Source organism: Perca flavescens, chromosome 20, assembly GCF_004354835.1.
Source record: "Perca flavescens isolate YP-PL-M2 chromosome 20, PFLA_1.0, whole genome shotgun sequence".
Lineage (NCBI taxonomy): Eukaryota > Metazoa > Chordata > Actinopteri > Perciformes > Percidae > Perca > Perca flavescens.
Genome location: NC_041350.1, coordinates 1,427,686 through 1,447,685, shown reverse-complemented (window position 1 = coordinate 1,447,685; position 20,000 = coordinate 1,427,686). Strand labels below are relative to the sequence as shown.

General features: G+C 42.0%; 2 protein-coding genes across 2 annotated transcripts in view; one reads left to right on the top strand and one right to left on the bottom strand.

Moving 5' to 3' along the window:
• Positions 1-851, bottom strand: part of haus2 (HAUS augmin like complex subunit 2) — a 10,706-nt gene extending 9,855 nt beyond the window's left edge. Inside the window, exon 1 of the mRNA XM_028564966.1 lies at positions 749-851. The gene's annotated coding sequence lies outside the window, so the exon portion shown is untranslated. The remainder of the gene's footprint in view (positions 1-748) is intronic.
• Positions 852-2,069: 1,218 nt separating this feature from the next.
• Positions 2,070-20,000, top strand: part of lrrc57 (leucine rich repeat containing 57) — a 28,005-nt gene continuing 10,074 nt past the window's right edge. Inside the window, exons 1-5 of the mRNA XM_028566497.1 lie at positions 2,070-2,207; positions 2,562-2,843; positions 3,579-3,714; positions 4,506-4,774; positions 8,059-8,244. Of these exons, the coding sequence (XP_028422298.1) occupies positions 2,760-2,843; positions 3,579-3,714; positions 4,506-4,774; positions 8,059-8,244 (675 nt within the window). The 5' untranslated portion in view covers positions 2,070-2,207; positions 2,562-2,759. The remainder of the gene's footprint in view (positions 2,208-2,561; positions 2,844-3,578; positions 3,715-4,505; positions 4,775-8,058; positions 8,245-20,000) is intronic.

Sequence of the window (20,000 nt, the reverse complement as noted above, 5' to 3'; positions counted from 1 at the left end):
GTTTATTTCCTTAGTCTGTTATGACACCCTTATAACTGCATACAGTTAAGCCTAAGTGACACAAAGCATGCACATACGGGTACACCTACTCAGTGTATTCTGAGGTTTTTGTCAATGATCGTCTCTTACAATGTTAACTTTAGTTAACCAAAAAACAACTGGGCCTCCATCTGTAGATTTAGCGTATGTTAAGGAAGACGACTCCAATAACATGAAAACAGTTGACCTGTGTTGTACTTTACATACGCCGAACTGAAGAATGTTTCATAAAGACTTATAATCCCGATGTGTGTTCTTCTAATACATCTCTGTGTCAAAACAGACTACAATATAACTTTAAACTGACCAAGTTTTAAACGCAGTTTGGCAGCGCTGCCAGCGAGAGAACGTCTGTCCCCTGAAAACAACCAGTAAAAGTGGCCTTTCTACAAAACAACTGTAGCGTATGTTAAGGAAGACGATTCCAAAAACATGAAAACAGTTGACCTGTGTTGTACTTTACATACGCCGAACTGAAGAGTGTTTCATAAAGACTAATAATCCCGATGTGTGTTTTTCTAATACATCTCTGTGTCAAAACAGAATACAATATAACTTTAAACTGACCAAGTTTTAAACGCAGTTTGGCAGCGCTGCCAAACTATCAGTAAAAGTGGCGTTTCTACGGCAACACTGAGTCCGTTTAGCCGATATGAGGCTTAACACGGAACCATAAACGGTTTAATAACAGTTGAGAGTTTTTTCTTACCGTTTATACAACTTAGATTTCCGTTACCAAATTTCAACAACGGCTCCAACTGAACTGAACCCGCGCAGTGATTCGTCTTCTTCTTTAAAGGTTTAAGGGCGGCTGTTGTGTCGCATTACTGCCCCCTGCTGGCGGCAGTCAACTCCTACAGTTAGGAGGAATTCATGTATAAAATGAATATGTATATATATGTATGTTTTAACCTTGTGTTTCTCTCGGGTCAAATTTGACCCGTTTTCAAAGTTTTTTTTATATCAGAAATATGGGTTTCTTTCAACCAAATTGCAAAAATAACATGGATGCATGCATGTACGTTGAATCAAGATACAACATTGTTTGCAGGTAAAATTAATTGGTAAAACATTTTTTTTAATGGTTTCAAAACAGCATCCTGACCAACCTTTGACATGTCACAGTCTCAGCATCTTCTTCATCTTCTTAATTAGGCAAAATAATTCATAATTTCTGCTTTTTTTCTATCTCAAAAAGTAGATATAATGTCATATTAATTAGGTTTTATTGATCATTAATTAAAAAGAGTTGAGCAAAGTGATAAAACTTTTTTTAGTCAAATAATTGAGGGGGAAAAGATACAAAATACGTTGGAAAAAGTGCCAAAAAATGAGAATCACATCAAGAGTGTGTAGCTTATTGGCATGCTTTTATTCTATCAAAAAAGTCAAAAAAAAAAAAAAAAAATTCAGAAAGTGACAAAAACTTTTGAATATGAATGATTTAAAGAGCTTTTTGTCAACTTTGTTATGTAAGGGAATTTTTTCTCTTCATGTTATTTTTATTTATATTTATATTTTCTTCATTTGTTTCTTATTTTCAAACCTATAAAAATATGAATAATTAAACCGAAAATTTTAACTTTTATTTATTTATCAATCAATTTAAGAGCTTTTGTTTAACTGTTTCACCCAAGTGTATTTCTTTCTTTTATTTGTGTTTTAAAATTTGTTCCTTTTTATATTATTTTTGTATTTATTTATTTTATTTATATTTATTTATTATTATATTATTTGTTTTTTTTTTCATATATGTGTATTGACAAATTATTATTTATTTAATTATTAATGTTTCCTTTATATTTATATATATATATATATATATATATATATATATATATATATATATATATATATATATATATATATTTTACAATTTTATTTATTTTTAATTATTTTTGGGTGTAGATCACTCTCTCTCACAGTGAGAGGCGCTGTAAACCGCCTGGAACCTGTTTTCCAACCGAAATGACGTATACGCTCTACGCTGTTCCTATTGGCTCCTCATATACAGTCTGTGATTGGCTCACACAGCTGCGGTCTATGGTCCCACAGCAGTGAAGCAGGGCGTCTCTGCTCTCTCATTTACACACTTTTTGTTCTAGTAAAACAGTGTTTTCAACATTTGGACCGACGCTAACGGCTCCGTTTTAAATGTTCGCTTTCATGTAAGTAAAAAAAACGGCTAGTTTACGGTTTGTTGAGCAGTTTTTGTGGCGTACGTGCAGGCTAACGCTACTGTGCTAACGTTAGCTCTGGATTCCCGTCCATAAACATCAGTCCCTGTCATAGATACTTTCAGTATATATATATATATATATATATATATATATATATATATATATATATATATATATATATATATATATATATGGTAGTTACTGCGTGCTGTTTGTGTTAGCTTGTTAAACATCTCAACAGTGTTCAGGGTGTTTTGTTAGTATTGTTATGGTCGTTACAAATGAAGCTAATGTAGCTAACGTTAGCTCCTCCAGCCTGTTGCTTGTTGTTTATGTCTGCAGGGATTTCACCGGCTGATCTCGTTAGAGCCCAGCTGATCCTGATAACAGACCACTTCCGGTTTGGGGTATGAACGCTGAGATGAGCTTCACGTTAGGTCCAGTTTCACTGCAGTAGATCAGCAGAGTACAGACAGACAGACAGTGAGAGTCAGACAGACAGACAGACAGGTAGATAGTGAGACAGACAGAGGGGTCCAGATGGGGAACAGCGCCCTGAAGTCTCACCTGGAAACCTCCCAGAAGACCGGTGTGTTCCAGCTGACAGCAAAGGGTCTGCAGGAGGTTAGACACACAGCATGATGTCACAAAGCATGATGTCACACAGCATGACGTCACACAGCATGATGATAATAATGCTTTTTATTTATATAGCTCTTTACATGGTACTCAAAGACACTTTACAGTAAAGCCAGCATATTAAAAGCAATTAACCCAGTAGCTATCAGTTGAGAACTGTACGAATAGTGTATGTGGAAAGCTAATCTGAAGAGGTGTGTTTTTGAATGTGTCCAGGTCATGATGTCACTGTGTTTACCGTTAAATATTTAAACAGATTTGCAGAAATAATCTGCTGTTTTCACTAAAAACACTAAATGCAAGCAGTGTTTCCCACAGACTTAAGAGGAAAGAGGTGCAGTCTTCTTATATTAATTGTACTGCAAATATTTTTACAAAATTCAGCAGGTAACAATTTAATGGTATAATGCAGTAAGGGAAGGAGGCTTTTACATCAGAGGGAGAGAGAGAGAGAGAGAGAGAGAGGGAGTGAGTGAGTGTGTGTGTGTGTGTGTGTGTAGGGAGAGAGAGAGAGGGAGAGACACAAGATGTGTGTCACGCAGCAGAGGGTCACAGGTCAGATTCGAACCGGTGCCGCTGCAAAGGACTCTCTAATTTATTAATAATGAATTATAAAATGAATGCTAAATATGTGGTATGAAGGACTGTTTGTTGTTTACTCGTTGTGTCAGCTGTTGTTGTGGTCCAGCTCTGATGTGTGTGTGTGTGTGTGTTTGTTAGTTTCCAGAGGAGCTGCAGAGACTCACCAGCAACCTGCGGACGGTCGATCTGTCGGGGAACAAGATCGAGGTCCTTCCTCCCGCCATCGGAAACTTCCTGCAGCTCAAGAGTCTGACGCTAAACTCCAACAGACTCGGTGAGTGTTTACCAGTTGACGCTCCTCGTTCTTTACCAGCAGCGCTACGAGACGCTCGGCTCACCAGACCAGACACGAGAACGGATTCATGAGAGGCCAGACTTTTAGATTTTAACATCCTCTTATAGAATGAAAGAAATGGCTCATCCTAAGGAAAGCTCATTGTGGGACTGGCTCTAGTGGTTGTAATTCTGCACCAAGGCTGAATTTCAGGAAAGAGACTTCAGATACAGTATTAGGGGACCACTAAGGTCTATATAAAAGAGACTTCAGATACAGTATTAGGGGACCACTAAGGTCTATATAAAAGAGACTTCAGATACAGTATTAGAGGACCACTAAGGTCTATATAAAAGAGACTTCAGATACAGTATTAGGGGACCACTAAGGTCTATATAAAAGAGACTTCAGATACAGTATTAGGGGACCACTAAGGTCTATATAAAAGAGACTTCAGATACAGTATTAGGGGACCACTAAGGTCTATATAAAAGAGACTTCAGATACAGTATTAGGGGACCACTAAGGTCTATATAAAAGAGACTTCAGATACAGTATTAGGGGACCACTAAGGCCTATATAAAGAGACTTCAGATACAGTATTAGGGGACCACTAAGGTCTATATAAAAGAGACTTCAGATACAGTATTAGGGGACCACTAAGGTCTATATAAAAGCATCCAAAGAGCACCATGTCATGGGACCTTTTTAATAAAGTCTATCTTATCTGAAAGTTAAGAGAGAGAGGGAGTTGTGTTTAACGTTACCGTGGCGTTGTGTTTGTGTCCCAGCCAGTCTCCCCGATGAGATCGGGAAGCTGAAGAAGCTGGAGACTCTGAGTCTGAACGGGAACCGGATCCAGCAGCTGCCGCCGACTCTGGGCCAGCTCAAAGCGCTGCGGACCCTCAACCTGTCGGGGAACCAGATCCTGGAGTTCCCCCCCGGACTGGGAACCCTGAGACACCTGGACCTGCTGGACCTGTCCCGCAACCAGATCAGGAACGTCCCGGCGGCCGTGTCGGAGCTGCAGACCATCGAACTCAACCTCAACCAGAACCAGGTACCACGGTCCTCACAGATGGGGCAGCTAACAGTTCTTTACACTGTCGATTATTTTCTGGATTAATAGAGAAGTAGTTTGGACTCTTTGTGAAAAATGACACAAAAAAAGCAGAATAAAACATCAAAAATAGCAGCAAAAAGGTCAAAAACATACTAATTAAAGTCAGAAAAATGTCAAAAGGCCACAAAACGGAAGCTTTTCTCAATTTTTTTTGTTTTCGATGTTTTTCGTCTCTCTTTTTTCGTTGCTTTCGTTGCTTTTTCAAGTTTTTTCAGCGCTTTTTTGTCTCCTTGTTTTAGCCAGCCCCACATCCAGATGTTGGGTCTGGGGGAACTCCCCATTGGTCAGGGCTCAATCTCGAGGGGCGGGATAAACAGTTGTCTTTCAAATTCTCTCTGCACGCAATAGGATAGCGCTCCAACCAATCAGAGCAACAAAGAATGTGACATCTTCCCTTTTTTAAAGTAACACTAGAGAACTTTTCCCGCTTCGGTCCCCCTACAGCAGGTGTTCTCAAACTTTTTTCAATAATGTTCCCCTTTTGTATTGTTTCTTTAAGCCATGTACCCCCTGACCAGCGCTGATCATTTTTGGTAGGAAAAAAACAAAGTCTCTATAAAGAGGAACAGCACAGCGCTGTCAGCGATAGATTTACTAAACTACAGCCTTGGACCTGAAAACACATTTAAATGCTGATGAGAAAAAGAGACAAAAACTGTAAAAAAGACAAAAAAGATGGTAGAAAGAAGGAAGGAAGGCAAGAATAGGTCAAAATAGTATCAAAAACTTTAAAAACGGTGACATAAGAAAAAAAAAAAAGCGAACTTAAAAAGTAGAAGGACAATAGAAGGAAGGAAGGATAGATTAGGTCCAAAGAAGGCGACATAAATGTCAAATTTTTGGTAGAAAAAAAATTTTTTTTACATAAAGAGGAACAATGTTCTGGACAACAGCCTTATAACTATTAAACATGTAGTTAAATATCTCACGTACCCCCTGCAGTCCTCCAGAGGACCCCTAGGGGGGCACGTACCCCCATTTGAGAAACACTGCCCTACAGGTTGGAAGCGGAATTGTTGCATTGCATTACATTACATTGCATGGCATTACATTACATGGCATGGCATTATATTACATTACATTACATGGCATTACATTACATTGCGTTACATTACATGGCATGGCATTACATTACATTACATGGCATTATATTACATTACATTACATGGCACGGCATTACATTACATTACATTGCATGGCATTACATTACATTGCATTACATTACATGGCATGGCATTATATTACATTACATTACATGGCATTACATTACATTGCATTACATTACATGGCATGGCATTGCATTACATTACATTACATTGCATGGCATTATATTACATTACATGGCATTACATTACATTGCGTTACATTACATTGCATGGCATTATATTATATTACATTGCATGGCATTACATTACGTTACGTTACATTACATTGCATTATATTACATTACATTGCATGGCATGGCATTACGTTACATTGCATTGCATTACATTACATGGCATGGCATTACATTACATTATATGGCATTACATGGCATGGCATGGCATGGCATTACATGGCATGGCATTACATTACATTATATGGCATTACATGGCATGGCATGGCATTACATGGCATGGCATTACATGGCATGGCATTACATGGCATGGCATTACATTACATTATATGGCATTACATGGCATGGCATGGCATTACATGGCATGGCATTACATGGCATGGCATTACATTATATGGCATTACATTACATGGCATGGCATTACATGGCATGGCATGGCATGGCATTACATTACATTATATGGCATTACATTACATTGCATGGCATTACATTACATTGCATTACATGGCATGGCATTACATTACATTACATTACATTGCATGGCATTATATTACATTACATTACATGGCATTACATTACATTGCGTTACATTACATTGCATGGCATTATATTATATTACATTGCATGGCATTACGTTACGTTACGTTACATTGCATTATATTACATTACATTACATGGCATGGCATTACATTACATGGCATGGCATTACATTATATGGCATTACATTACATGGCATGGCATGGCATTACATGGCATGGCATGGCATTACATTACATTATATGGCATTACATTACATGGCATGGCATTACATGGCATTACATTACATTATATGGCATTACATTACATGGCATGGCATTACATGGCATGGCATTACATTATATGGCATTACATTACATGGCATGGCATTACATGGCATGGCATGGCATTACATTACATTATATGGCATTACATTACATGGCATGGCATTACATGGCATGGCATTACATTACATTATATGGCATTACATTACATGGCATGGCATTACATGGCACGGCATGGCATTACATTACATGGCATTACATTACATTACATGGCATTACATTACATTATATGGCATTACATGGCATGGCATGGCATTACATGGCATGGCATGGCATTACATTACATGGCATTACATTACATTATATGGCATTACATGGCATGGCATGGCATTACATGGCATGGCATGGCATTACATGGCATGGCATGGCATTACATTACATGGCATGGCATTACATTACATGGCATGGCATTACATGGCATGGCATTACATTACATTATATGGCATTACATTACATGGCATGGCATTACATGGCACGGCATGGCATTACATTACATGGCATTACATTACATTATATGGCATTACATGGCATGGCATGGCATTACATGGCATGGCATGGCATTACATTACATGGCATGGCATTACATTACATTACATTACATTGCATGGCATTACATTACATTGCATGGCATTACATTACATTACATGGCATTATATTACATTACATTACATGGCATTACATTACGTTACATTGCATTGCATGGCATTACATGGCATGGCATGGTATTACTTTGCATGGCATTACATTACATTACATTGCATGGCATGGCATGATTGGCATTACTTTGCATTACATGGCATTACATTACATTACATTACATTACATTACATTGCATGACATTACATTACATTACATTGCATGACATTGTCCATTTTCCAGCACGCAAACGAAAGGAGAGTTGCTAGACCTCCCCCGGCTGCAGGTTGACATTTGCTGCCACTAGGTTGTGTCTAGATTTCTAGGCTGCTGTTTTTGGTGCTTTTTGTTGCCGTTGGCCAACGGTTCTTTCCTTCCTGTTGGTGCAGATCTCGGCGCTGTCGGCGGAGGTGTCCCGCTGTCCCCGTCTGAAGGTCCTCCGTCTGGAGGAGAACTGTCTGGAGCTGTCGTCCATCCCGACGTCCATCCTCAGCGACTCGCAGGTGTCTCTGTTCTCCGTGGAGGGAAACCTGTTCGAGGTGAAGAACCTGCGAGACCTGGAGGGCTATGACAAGGTCAGAACCAGAACCACGTCCTGCCCCGCTGCCTTTAGGGAGAACAGGAAGATTCTATAACCGATAATCACAGATAACTGTCATTTTAGGGAGAAAACAGAGATTGTATTACAGATAATCACAGATAACTGTCATTTTAGGGAGAAAACAGAGATTATATTACAGATAATCACAGATACCTGTCATTTTAGGGAGAAAACAGAGATTATATTACAGATAATCACAGATAACTGTCATTTTAGGGAGAAAACAGAGATTATATTACAGATAATCACAGATAACTGTCATTTTAGGGAGAAAACAGAGATTATAGTACAGCTAATCACAGATAACTGTCATTTTAGGGAGAAAACAGAGATTATATTACAGATAATCACAGATAACTGTCATTTTAGGGAGAAAACAGATTATATTACAGATAATCACATAACTGTCATGTTAGGGAGAAAACAGAGATTATAGTACAGATAATCACAGATAACTGTCATTTTAGGGAGAAAACAGATTATATTACAGATAATCACATAACTGTCATGTTAGGGAGAAAACAGAGATTATAGTACAGATAATCACAGATAACTGTCATTTTAGGAAGAAAACAGAGATTATATTACAGATAATCACAGATAACTGTCATTTTAGGGAGAAAACAGAGATTATATTACAGATAATCACAGATAACTGTCATTTTAGGAAGAAAACAGAGATTATATTACAGATAATCACAGATAACTGTCATTTTAGGGAGAAAACAGAGATTATATTACAGATAATCACAGATAACTGTCATTTTAGGAAGAAAACAGAGATTATATTACAGATAATCACAGATAACTGTCATTTTAGGGAGAAAACAGAGATTATAGTACAGATAATCACAGATAACTGTCATTTTAGGGAGAAAACAGATTATATTACAGATAATCACAGATAACTGTCATTTTAGGGAGAAAACAGAGATTATAGTACAGATAATCACAGATAACTGTCATTTTAGGGAGAAAACAGAGATTATATTACAGATAATCACAGATAACTGTCATTTTAGGGAGAAAACAGAGATTATATTACAGATAATCACAGATAACTGTCATGTTAGGGAGAAAACAGAGATTATATTACAGATAATCACAGATAACTGTCATTTTAGGGAGAAAACAGAGATTATAGTACAGATAATCACAGATAACTGTCATTTTAGGGAGAAAACAGAGATTATAGTACAGATAATCACAGATAACTGTCATTTTAGGGAGAAAACAGATTATATTACAGATAATCACAGATAACTGTCATTTTAGGGAGAAAACAGAGATTATAGTACAGATAATCACAGATAACTGTCATTTTAGGGAGAAAACAGAGATTATATTACAGATAATCACAGATAACTGTCATTTTAGGGAGAAAACAGAGATTATATTACAGATAATCACAGATAACTGTCATGTTAGGGAGAAAACAGAGATTATATTACAGATAATCACAGATAACTGTCATTTTAGGGAGAAAACAGAGATTATAGTACAGATAATCACAGATAACTGTCATTTTAGGGAGAAAACAGAGATTATAGTACAGATAATCACAGATAACTGTCATTTTAGGGAGAAAACAGAGATTATATTACAGATAATCACAGATAACTGTCATTTTAGGGAGAAAACAGAGATTATATTACAGATAATCACAGATAACTGTCATTTTAGGAAGAAAACAGAGATTATATTACAGATAATCACAGATAACTGTCATTTTAGGGGGAGAAAACAGAGATTATATTACAGATAATCACAGATAACTGTCATTTTAGGAAGAAAACAGAGATTATATTACAGATAATCACAGATAACTGTCATTTTAGGGAGAAAACAGAGATTATAGTACAGATAATCACAGATAACTGTCATTTTAGGGAAAAAACAGATTATATTACAGATAATCACAGATAACTGTCATTTTAGGGAGAAAACAGAGATTATAGTACAGATAATCACAGATAACTGTCATTTTAGGGAGAAAACAGAGATTATATTACAGATAATCACAGATAACTGTCATTTTAGGGAGAAAACAGAGATTATATTACAGATAATCACAGATAACTGTCATGTTAGGGAGAAAACAGAGATTATATTACAGATAATCACAGATAACTGTCATTTTAGGGAGAAAACAGAGATTATAGTACAGATAATCACAGATAACTGTCATTTTAGGGAGAAAACAGAGATTATAGTACAGATAATCACAGATAACTGTCATTTTAGGGAGAAAACAGATTATATTACAGATAATCACAGATAACTGTCATTTTAGGGAGAAAACAGAGATTATAGTACAGATAATCACAGATAACTGTCATTTTAGGGAGAAAACAGAGATTATATTACAGATAATCACAGATAACTGTCATTTTAGGGAGAAAACAGAGATTATATTACAGATAATCACAGATAACTGTCATGTTAGGGAGAAAACAGAGATTATATTACAGATAATCACAGATAACTGTCATTTTAGGGAGAAAACAGAGATTATAGTACAGATAATCACAGATAACTGTCATTTTAGGGAGAAAACAGAGATTATAGTACAGATAATCACAGATAACTGTCATTTTAGGGAGAAAACAGAGATTATAGTACAGATAATCACAGATAACTGTCATTTTAGGGAGAAAACAGAGATTATATTACAGATAATCACAGATAACTGTCATTTTAGGGAGAAAACAGATTATATTACAGATAATCACATAACTGTCATGTTAGGGAGAAAACAGAGATTATAGTACAGATAATCACAGATAACTGTCATTTTAGGGAGAAAACAGAGATTATAGTACAGATAATCACAGATAACTGTCATTTTAGGGAGAAAACAGAGATTATATTACAGATAATTACAGATAACTGTCATTTTAGGGAGAAAACAGAGATTATATTACAGATAATCACAGATAACTGTCATTTTAGGAAGAAAACAGAGATTATATTACAGATAATCACAGATAACTGTCATTTTAGGGAGAAAACAGAGATTATAGTACAGATAATCACAGATAACTGTCATTTTAGGGAGAAAACAGAGATTATATTACAGATAATCACAGATAACTGTCATTTTAGGGAGAAAACAGAGATTATATTACAGATAATCACATAACTGTCATGTTAGGGAGAAAACAGATTATAGTACAGATAATCACAGATAACTGTCATTTTAGGGAGAAAACAGAGATTATATTACAGATAATCACAGATAACTGTCATTTTAGGGAGAAAACAGATTATATTACAGATAATCACATAACTGTCATGTTAGGGAGAAAACAGAGATTATAGTACAGATAATCACAGATAACTGTCATTTTAGGGAGAAAACAGAGATTATATTACAGATAATCACAGATAACTGTCATTTTAGGAAGAAAACAGAGATTATATTACAGATAATCACAGATAACTGTCATTTTAGGAAGAAAACAGAGATTATATTACAGATAATCACAGATAACTGTCATTTTAGGGAGAAAACAGAGATTATATTACAGATAATCACATAACTGTCATGTTAGGGAGAAAACAGAGATTATATTACAGATAATCACAGATAACTGTCATTTTAGGGAGAAAATAGATTATATTACAGATAATCACAGATAACTGTCATTTTAGGGAGAAAACAGAGATTATATTACAAATAATCACAGATAACTGTCATTTTAGGGAGAAAACAGAGATTATATTACAGATAATCACAGATAACTGTCATTTTAGGGAGAAAACAGAGATTATATTACAGATAATCACAGATAATATTCATCCAAAACAGATTATAAACAGATAATCACAGGGAAATGTCATTTTAGGGAGAAAACAGAGATTATATTACAGATAACCAGATAACTGTCATTTGATTAATTAAAAATAAACAGATAACTTATTTATTTGGTCATTATATTACAGATAATCAATAATATTTTAGGGAGAAAACATAAGATACTACAGATAATCAAGCAGTTCATAATTTGAAGAAACCAACAGATAACTGTCATTTAAAAACAGATAATCACAGATAACTGTCATTTTAGGGGTGTCCTGATTATGTCATAATCACAGATAACTGTCATTTTAGGGAGAAAACAGAGATTATATTACAGATAATCTGCATGTCCTGTCATTTTAGGGAGAAAACAGGATTATGTCAGATAATCACAGATAACTGTCATTTTAGGGAGAAAACAGAGATTATATTACAGATAATCACAGATAACTGTCATTTTAGGAGAAAACAGAGATTATATTACAGATAATCACAGATAACTGTCATTTTAGGGAGAAAACAGAGATTATAGTACAGATAATCACAGATAACTGTCATTTTAGGGAAAACAGAGATTATATTACAGATAATCACAGATAACTGTCATTTTAGGGAGAAACAGAGATTATAGTACAGATAATCACAGATAACTGTCATTTTAGGAGAAAAGAGATTATATACAGATAATCACAGATAACTGTCATTTTAGGGAGAAAACAGAGATTATATTACAGATAATCACAGATAACTGTCATTTAGGGAGAAAACAGATTATATTACAGATAATCACAGATAACTGTCATTTTAGGGAGAAAACAGAGATTATATTACAGATAATCACAGATAACTGTCATTACAGAGAAAACAGATTATATTACAGATAACAGATTAACTGTCATTTTAGGGAGAAAACAGAGATTATATTACAGATAATCACAGATAACTGTCATTTTAGGGAGAAAACAGAGATTATATTACAGATAATCACAGATAACTGTCATTTTAGGAAGAAAACAGAGATTATATTACAGATAATCACAGATAACTGTCATTTTAGGAAGAAAACAGAGATTATATTACAGATAATCACAGATAATCATGTCATTTTAGATTATATTCCAGATAATGCATAACTGTCATGTTACGCAGATAATCCTGATAATGTCATTTTAGGAGAAAATAGATTATATTACAGATAATCACAGATAACTGTCATGCCTGATTATAAAATAATCACAGATAACTGTCATTTTGCAGAGATTATGTCAGATAATCACAGTCCTGCATTTTAGGGCCTGTTATGTCCTGCCATGTGGTCTTACACACCTCCTTGAAAGAAAAATAAACACTTAATATTTGGTCATTCACGTCCTGCACAAACATAAGACACTACAATAATCCTGCTAATGTCATCCTTCGTGTGTCCTGCTATGTCATCACACGCCCTGCTATGCCCCACGCCCTGCACAGATCATGTCCTGCTACGCCCTGCTATGTCCTGCTACACGCCCTGCTATGCTTTGCTCCGCAACACGCTCCTGCTATGTTTGCCACGCCCCTGCTATGTCCTGCTATACATCCTGCCATGCCTGCTAACCTGCTACGCCCTGCTATGTCCTGCTACGCCCTGCTATACTTCCTGCTATGCCTGCCATGTCCTGCTACGCCCCTGCTATGTCCTGCTATGCCGCTACCCTGCTATGCTCTGCTACGTCCTGCTATGCTCTGTTATGTCCTTCTGTTATGTCCTGCTATGCTCTGCTACTGCTACATCCTGCTATGTCCTGCTATGCTCTGCTCACGCCCTGCCATGCCCTACTATGCTCACGCCCTGCTATGTCCTGCCACGCCCTGCCATGCTATGTCCTGCCACGCCCTGCTATGTCTGCCACGCCCCGCCCTGCCATGTCCTGCCACGCCTGCTGCGTCCTGCTACGCCCTGCTATGCTCTGCCATGTCCTGCTATGCCTGCCACGCCCCTGCCATGCTCTGCCACGCCATGCCCGCCATGCCCTGCCATGTCCTGCTATGCGTCCTGCCACGTCCTGCCATGCCTGCCACGCCCTGCCATGCCTGCCACGCCCTGCCATGCTCTGCCTTTGCCATGCTCTGCTATGTCCTGCTATGCTGCCACGCCCTGCCACGTCCTGTCCTGCTACGTCCCCCTGCTATGCCTGCTATGTCCTGCCATGCTCTGCCTACGCCCTGCTATGCTCCTGCCATGCCCTGCTGTCCTGCTATGCTCTGCTAAGTCCTGCTATGCTCTGCTACGTCCTGTTACGTCCTGCTATGTCCTGCTATGCTCCGCTACGTCCTGCTATGCCATGAACTACTACAACTGCTATTTCTGTTGCACTAAATGCATGCTCTTGGGGGAATAACTAGAATTGTTGAGTCTCTGTAAATTATAGAGTGTGGTCTAACTCTTGTTATTTTGATAAATAAAATTGAATTGAACTTTATTTGCAGCGAAAAAAAGAGATTACAGCGCAAGAGAGGTGCATTATTGTGCAAAGACCTCTCCAAAGTGAAGCCGGAACATACTGTATAACTGGGTCTCATCTGTATAACCGTAAAACATAATCGTCTCTGGTGGTCTGGAGTTGAGACTGAGACGTTGAGGGGTCTAGAACGAGACATTGAGGGGTCTAGACCGAGACTAGACCGAGACATTGAGGGGTCGAGACCGAGACATTGAGGGGTCTAGACCAAGACTAGACCGAGACATTGAGGGGTCTAGACCGAGACATTGAGGGGTCGAGACCGAGACTAGACCGAGACATTGAGGGGTCGAGACCGAGACTAGACCGAGACATTGAGGGGTCTAGACCGAGACTAGACGGAGACATTGAGAGGTCTAGAACGAGACTAGGCCGAGACATTGAGGGGTCGAGACCGAGTCATTGAGGGGTCGAGACCGAGACATTGAGGGGTCGAGACCGAGACATTGAGGGGTCGAGACCGAGACATTGAGGGGTCGAGACCGAGACTAGACCGAGACATTGAGGGGTCTAGACCGAGACTAGACCGAGACATTGAGGGGTCTAGAACGAGACATTGAGGGGTCGAGACCGAGACTAGACCGAGACATTGAGGGGTCGAGACAGAGACTAGACCGAGACATTGAGGGGTCTAGACCGAGACTAGACCGAGACATTGAGGGGACTAGACCGAGACGTTGAGGGGTCTAGAACGAGACATTGAGGGGTATAGACCGAGACATTGAGGGGTCGAGACCGAGACTAGACCGAGACATTGAGGGGTCGAGACCGAGACTAGACCGAGACATTGAGGGGACTAGACCGAGACATTGAGGGGACTAGACCTAGACGTTGAGGGGTCTAGACCGAGACTAGACGAGACATTGAGGGGTCTAGACCGAGACATTGAGGGGTCGAGACCGAGACTAGACCGAGACATTGAGGAGTCGAGACCGAGACTAGACCGAGACATTGAGGGGACTAGACCGAGACGTTGAGGGGTCTAGAACGAGACATTGAGCGGTCTAGACCGAGACATTGAGGGGTCGAGACCGAGACTAGACCGAGACATTGAGGGGTCTAGAACGAGACATTGAGGGGTCGAGACCGAGACTAGACCGAGACATTGAGGGGTCGAGACCGAGACTAGACCGAGACATTGAGGGGTCGAGACCGAGACTAGACCAAGACATTGAGGGGACTAGACCGAGACGTTGAGGGTTCTAGACCGAGACATTGAGGGGTCTAGACCGAGACATTGAGGGGTCGAGACCGAGACTAGACCGAGACATTGAGGGGTCGAGACCGAGACTAGACCGAGACATTGAGGGTCGAGACCGAGACTAGACCGAGACATTGAGGGGTCGAGACCGAGACTAGACCAAGACATTGAGGGGACTAGACCGAGACGTTGAGGGGTTGAGACTGAGACTAGCCCGAGACATTGAGGGGACTAGACCGAGACGTTGAGGGGTCTAGACCGAGACATTGAGGGGTCTAGACCGAGACTAGACCGAGACATTGAGGGGTCGAGACCGAGACTAGACCGAGACATTGAGGGGTCGAGACCGAGACTAGACCGAGACATTGAGGGGTCGAGACCGAGACTAGACCAAGACATTGAGGTGACTAGACCGAGACGTTGAGGGGTCTAGAACGAGACATTGAGGGGTCTAGACCGAGACTAGACCGAGACATTGAGGGGTCTAGACCGAGACATTGAGGGGTCGAGACCGAGACTAGACCGAGACATTGAGGGGTCGAGACCGAGACTAGACCGAGACATTGAGGGGACTAGACCGAGACGTTGAGGGGTCTAGAACGAGACATTGAGGGGTCTAGACCGAGACATTGAGGGGTCGAGACCGAGACTAGACCGAGACATTGAGGGGTCTAGAACAAGACATTGAGGGGTCGAGACCGAGACTAGACCGAGACATTGAGGGGTCTAGACCGAGACTAGACCGAGACATTGAGGGGTCGAGACCGAGACTAGACCGAGACATTGAGGGGTCTAGACCGAGACTAGACCGAGACATTGAGGGGTCTAGAACGAGACATTGAGGGGTCGAGACCGAGACTAGACCGAGACATTGAGGGGTCGAGACCGAGACTAGACCGAGACATTGAGGGGTCTAGACCGAGACTAGACCGAGACATTGAGGGGACTAGACCGAGACGTTGAGGGGTCTAGAACGAGACATTGAGGGGGTATAGACCCGAGACATTGAGGGGTCGAGACCGAGACTAGACCGAGACATTGAGGGGTCGAGACCGAGACTAGACCGAGACATTGAGGGGACTAGACCGAGACGTTGAGGGGTCTAGACCGAGACATTGAGGGGTCTAGACCGAGACTAGACCGAGACATTGAGGGGTCTAGACCGAGACATTGAGGGGTCGAGACCGAGACTAGACCGAGACATTGAGGGGTCGAGACCGAGACTAGACCGAGACATTGAGGGGACTAGACCGAGACGTTGAGGGGTCTAGAACGAGACATTGAGCGGTCTAGACCGAGACATTGAGGGGTCGAGACCGAGACTAGACCTAGACATTGAGGGGTCTAGAACGAGACATTGAGGGGTCGAGACCGAGACTAGACCGAGACATTGAGGGGTCGAGACCGAGACTAGACCGAGACATTGAGGGGTCGAGACCGAGACTAGACCGAGACATTGAGGGGTCGAGACCGAGACTAGACCAAGACATTGAGGGGACTAGACCGAGACGTTGAGGGGTCTAGAACGAGACATTGAGGGTTCTAGACCGAGACATTGAGGGGTCTAGACCGAGACATTGAGGGGTCTAGACCGAGACATTGAGGGGTCGAGACCGAGACTAGACCGAGACATTGAGGGGTCGAGACAGAGACTAGACCGAGACATTGAGGGGTCGAGACCGAGACTAGACCAAGACATTGAGGGGACTAGACCGAGACGTTGAGGGGTTGAGACTGAGACTAGCCCGAGACATTGAGGGACTAGACCCGAGACGCTGAGGGGTCTAGACCGAGACATTGAGGGGTCTAGACCGAGACTAGACCGAGACATTGAGGGGTCTAGACCGAGACATTGAGGGGTCGAGACCGAGACTAGACCGAGACATTGAGGGGTCGAGACCGAGACATTGAGGGGACTAGACCGAGACGTTGAGGGGTCTAGAACGAGACATTGAGGGGTCTAGACCGAGACATTGAGGTGTCGAGACCGAGACTAGACCGAGACATTGAGGGGTCTAGAACAAGACATTGAGGGGTCGAGACCGAGACTAGACCGAGACATTGGGGGTCGAGACCGAGACTAGACCGAGACATTGAGGGGTCGAGACCGAGACTAGACCGAGACATTGAGGGGTCGAGACCGAGACTAGACCGAGACATTGAGGGGTCTAGAACAAGACATTGAGGGGGTCGAGACCGAGACTAGACCGAGACATTGAGGGGTCGAGACCCGAGACTAGACCGAGAGGACATTGAGGGGTCTAGACCGAGACTAGACCCGAGACATTGAGGGGTCGAGACCGAGACTAGACCGAGACATTGAGGGGGTCTAGAACAAGACATTGAGGGGTCGAGACCGAGACTAGACCGAGACATTGAGGGGTCGAGACCGAGACTAGACCGAGACATTGAGGGGTCGAGACCGAGACTAGAACGAGACATTGAGGGGTCTAGACCGAGACTAGACCGAGACATTGAGGGGTCGAGACCGAGACTAGAACGAGACATTGAGGGGTCGAGACCGAGACTAGACCGAGACATTGAGGGGACTAGACCGAGACATTGAGAGGACTAGACCGAGACATTGAGAGGACTAGACCGAGACATTGAGGGGTCGAGACCGAGACTAGACCGAGACATTGAGGGGTCGAGACCGAGACTAGACCGAGACATTGAAGGGTCGAGACCGAGACTAGACCGAGACATTGGGGGGTCGAGACCGAGACTAGACCGAGACATTGAGGGGTCTAGACCGAGACTAGACCGAGACATTGAGGGGTCGAGACCGAGACTAGACCGAGACATTGAGGGGTCTAGAACAAGACATTGAGGGGTCGAGACCGAGACTAGACCGAGACATTGAGGGGTCGAGACCGAGACTAGACCGAGACATTGAGGGGTCGAGACCGAGACTAGAACGAGACATTGAGGGGTCTAGACCGAGACTAGACCGAGACATTGAGGGGGCCGAGACCGAGACTAGAACGAGACATTGAGGGGTCGAGACCCCGAGACATTGAGACCAGACCGAGACATTGAGGGACTAGACCCAGACATTGAGAGGACTAGACCGAGACATTGAGAGGACTAGACCCAGACTAGAGACATTGAGGGGTCGAGACCGAGACTAGACCGAGACATTGAGGGGTCGAGACCGAGGCCCTGAGAGACTAGACCGAGACATTGAGGGGTCGAGACCGAGACCAGACCGAGACATTGAGGGTCGAGACCCCAGGGGATCAGACCGAGACATTGAGGGGTCGAGACTAGACGAGACATACTGAGGGTCGAGACCGAGACCAGACCGAGACATTGAGGGGTCGAGGACCGAGACCAGACCGAGACATTGGGACCGGGACCAGACCGGGACATTGAGGGGTCTAGACCGAGACATTGAGGGGTCGAGACCGAGGGACCAGACCGAGACATTGAGGGGTCGAGACCAAGACCAGACCGAGACATTGAGACTAGACGGAGACATTGAGGGGGACCCAGACCAGACCGAGATTGGGGAGACCGAGAAGACCGAGACATTGAGGGTCTAGACCGAGACTGAGGGCGAGACAGACCAGACCGAGACATTGAGGGGTCGAGACCGAGACCAGACCAAGACATTGAGGGCATAGAGACATTGAGGACCAGACCCAGGACTGAGGGACTAGAACCGAGACATTGAGGGGGACCAAGACCAGACCGAGACATTGAGGGACCAGACCCAGACCAGATTGAGACATTGAGGGACCAGACCGAGACATTGAGGGACTAGAACGAGACATTGAGGGCCCAGGGACCAGACCGACATTGAGGGTCGAGACCGAGACTGACCGGACATTGAGGGGACCGAGACCAGACGGGAGACATTGAGGGTTAGGACCGAGACTAGACCGAGACATTGAGGGGGGACCAGACTAGACCGAGACATTGAGGGGTCTAGACCGAGACTAGACCGACATTGAGGAGGGAGACTAGACCGAGACATTGAGGGGTCGAGACCAAGACTAGACCCGAGACATTGAGGGGTCGAGACCGAGACTAGACCGAGACATTGAGGGGGACCGAGACCGAGACTGAGGGGACCGAGACTGAGGGACTAGACCAAGACATTGAGGGGTCGAGACCGAGACCAGACCGAGACATTGGGGGGAGACTAGACCCGAGACATTGAGGGGTCGAGACCGAGACTAGACCGAGACATTGAGGGGTCTAGACCGAGACTAGACCGAGAT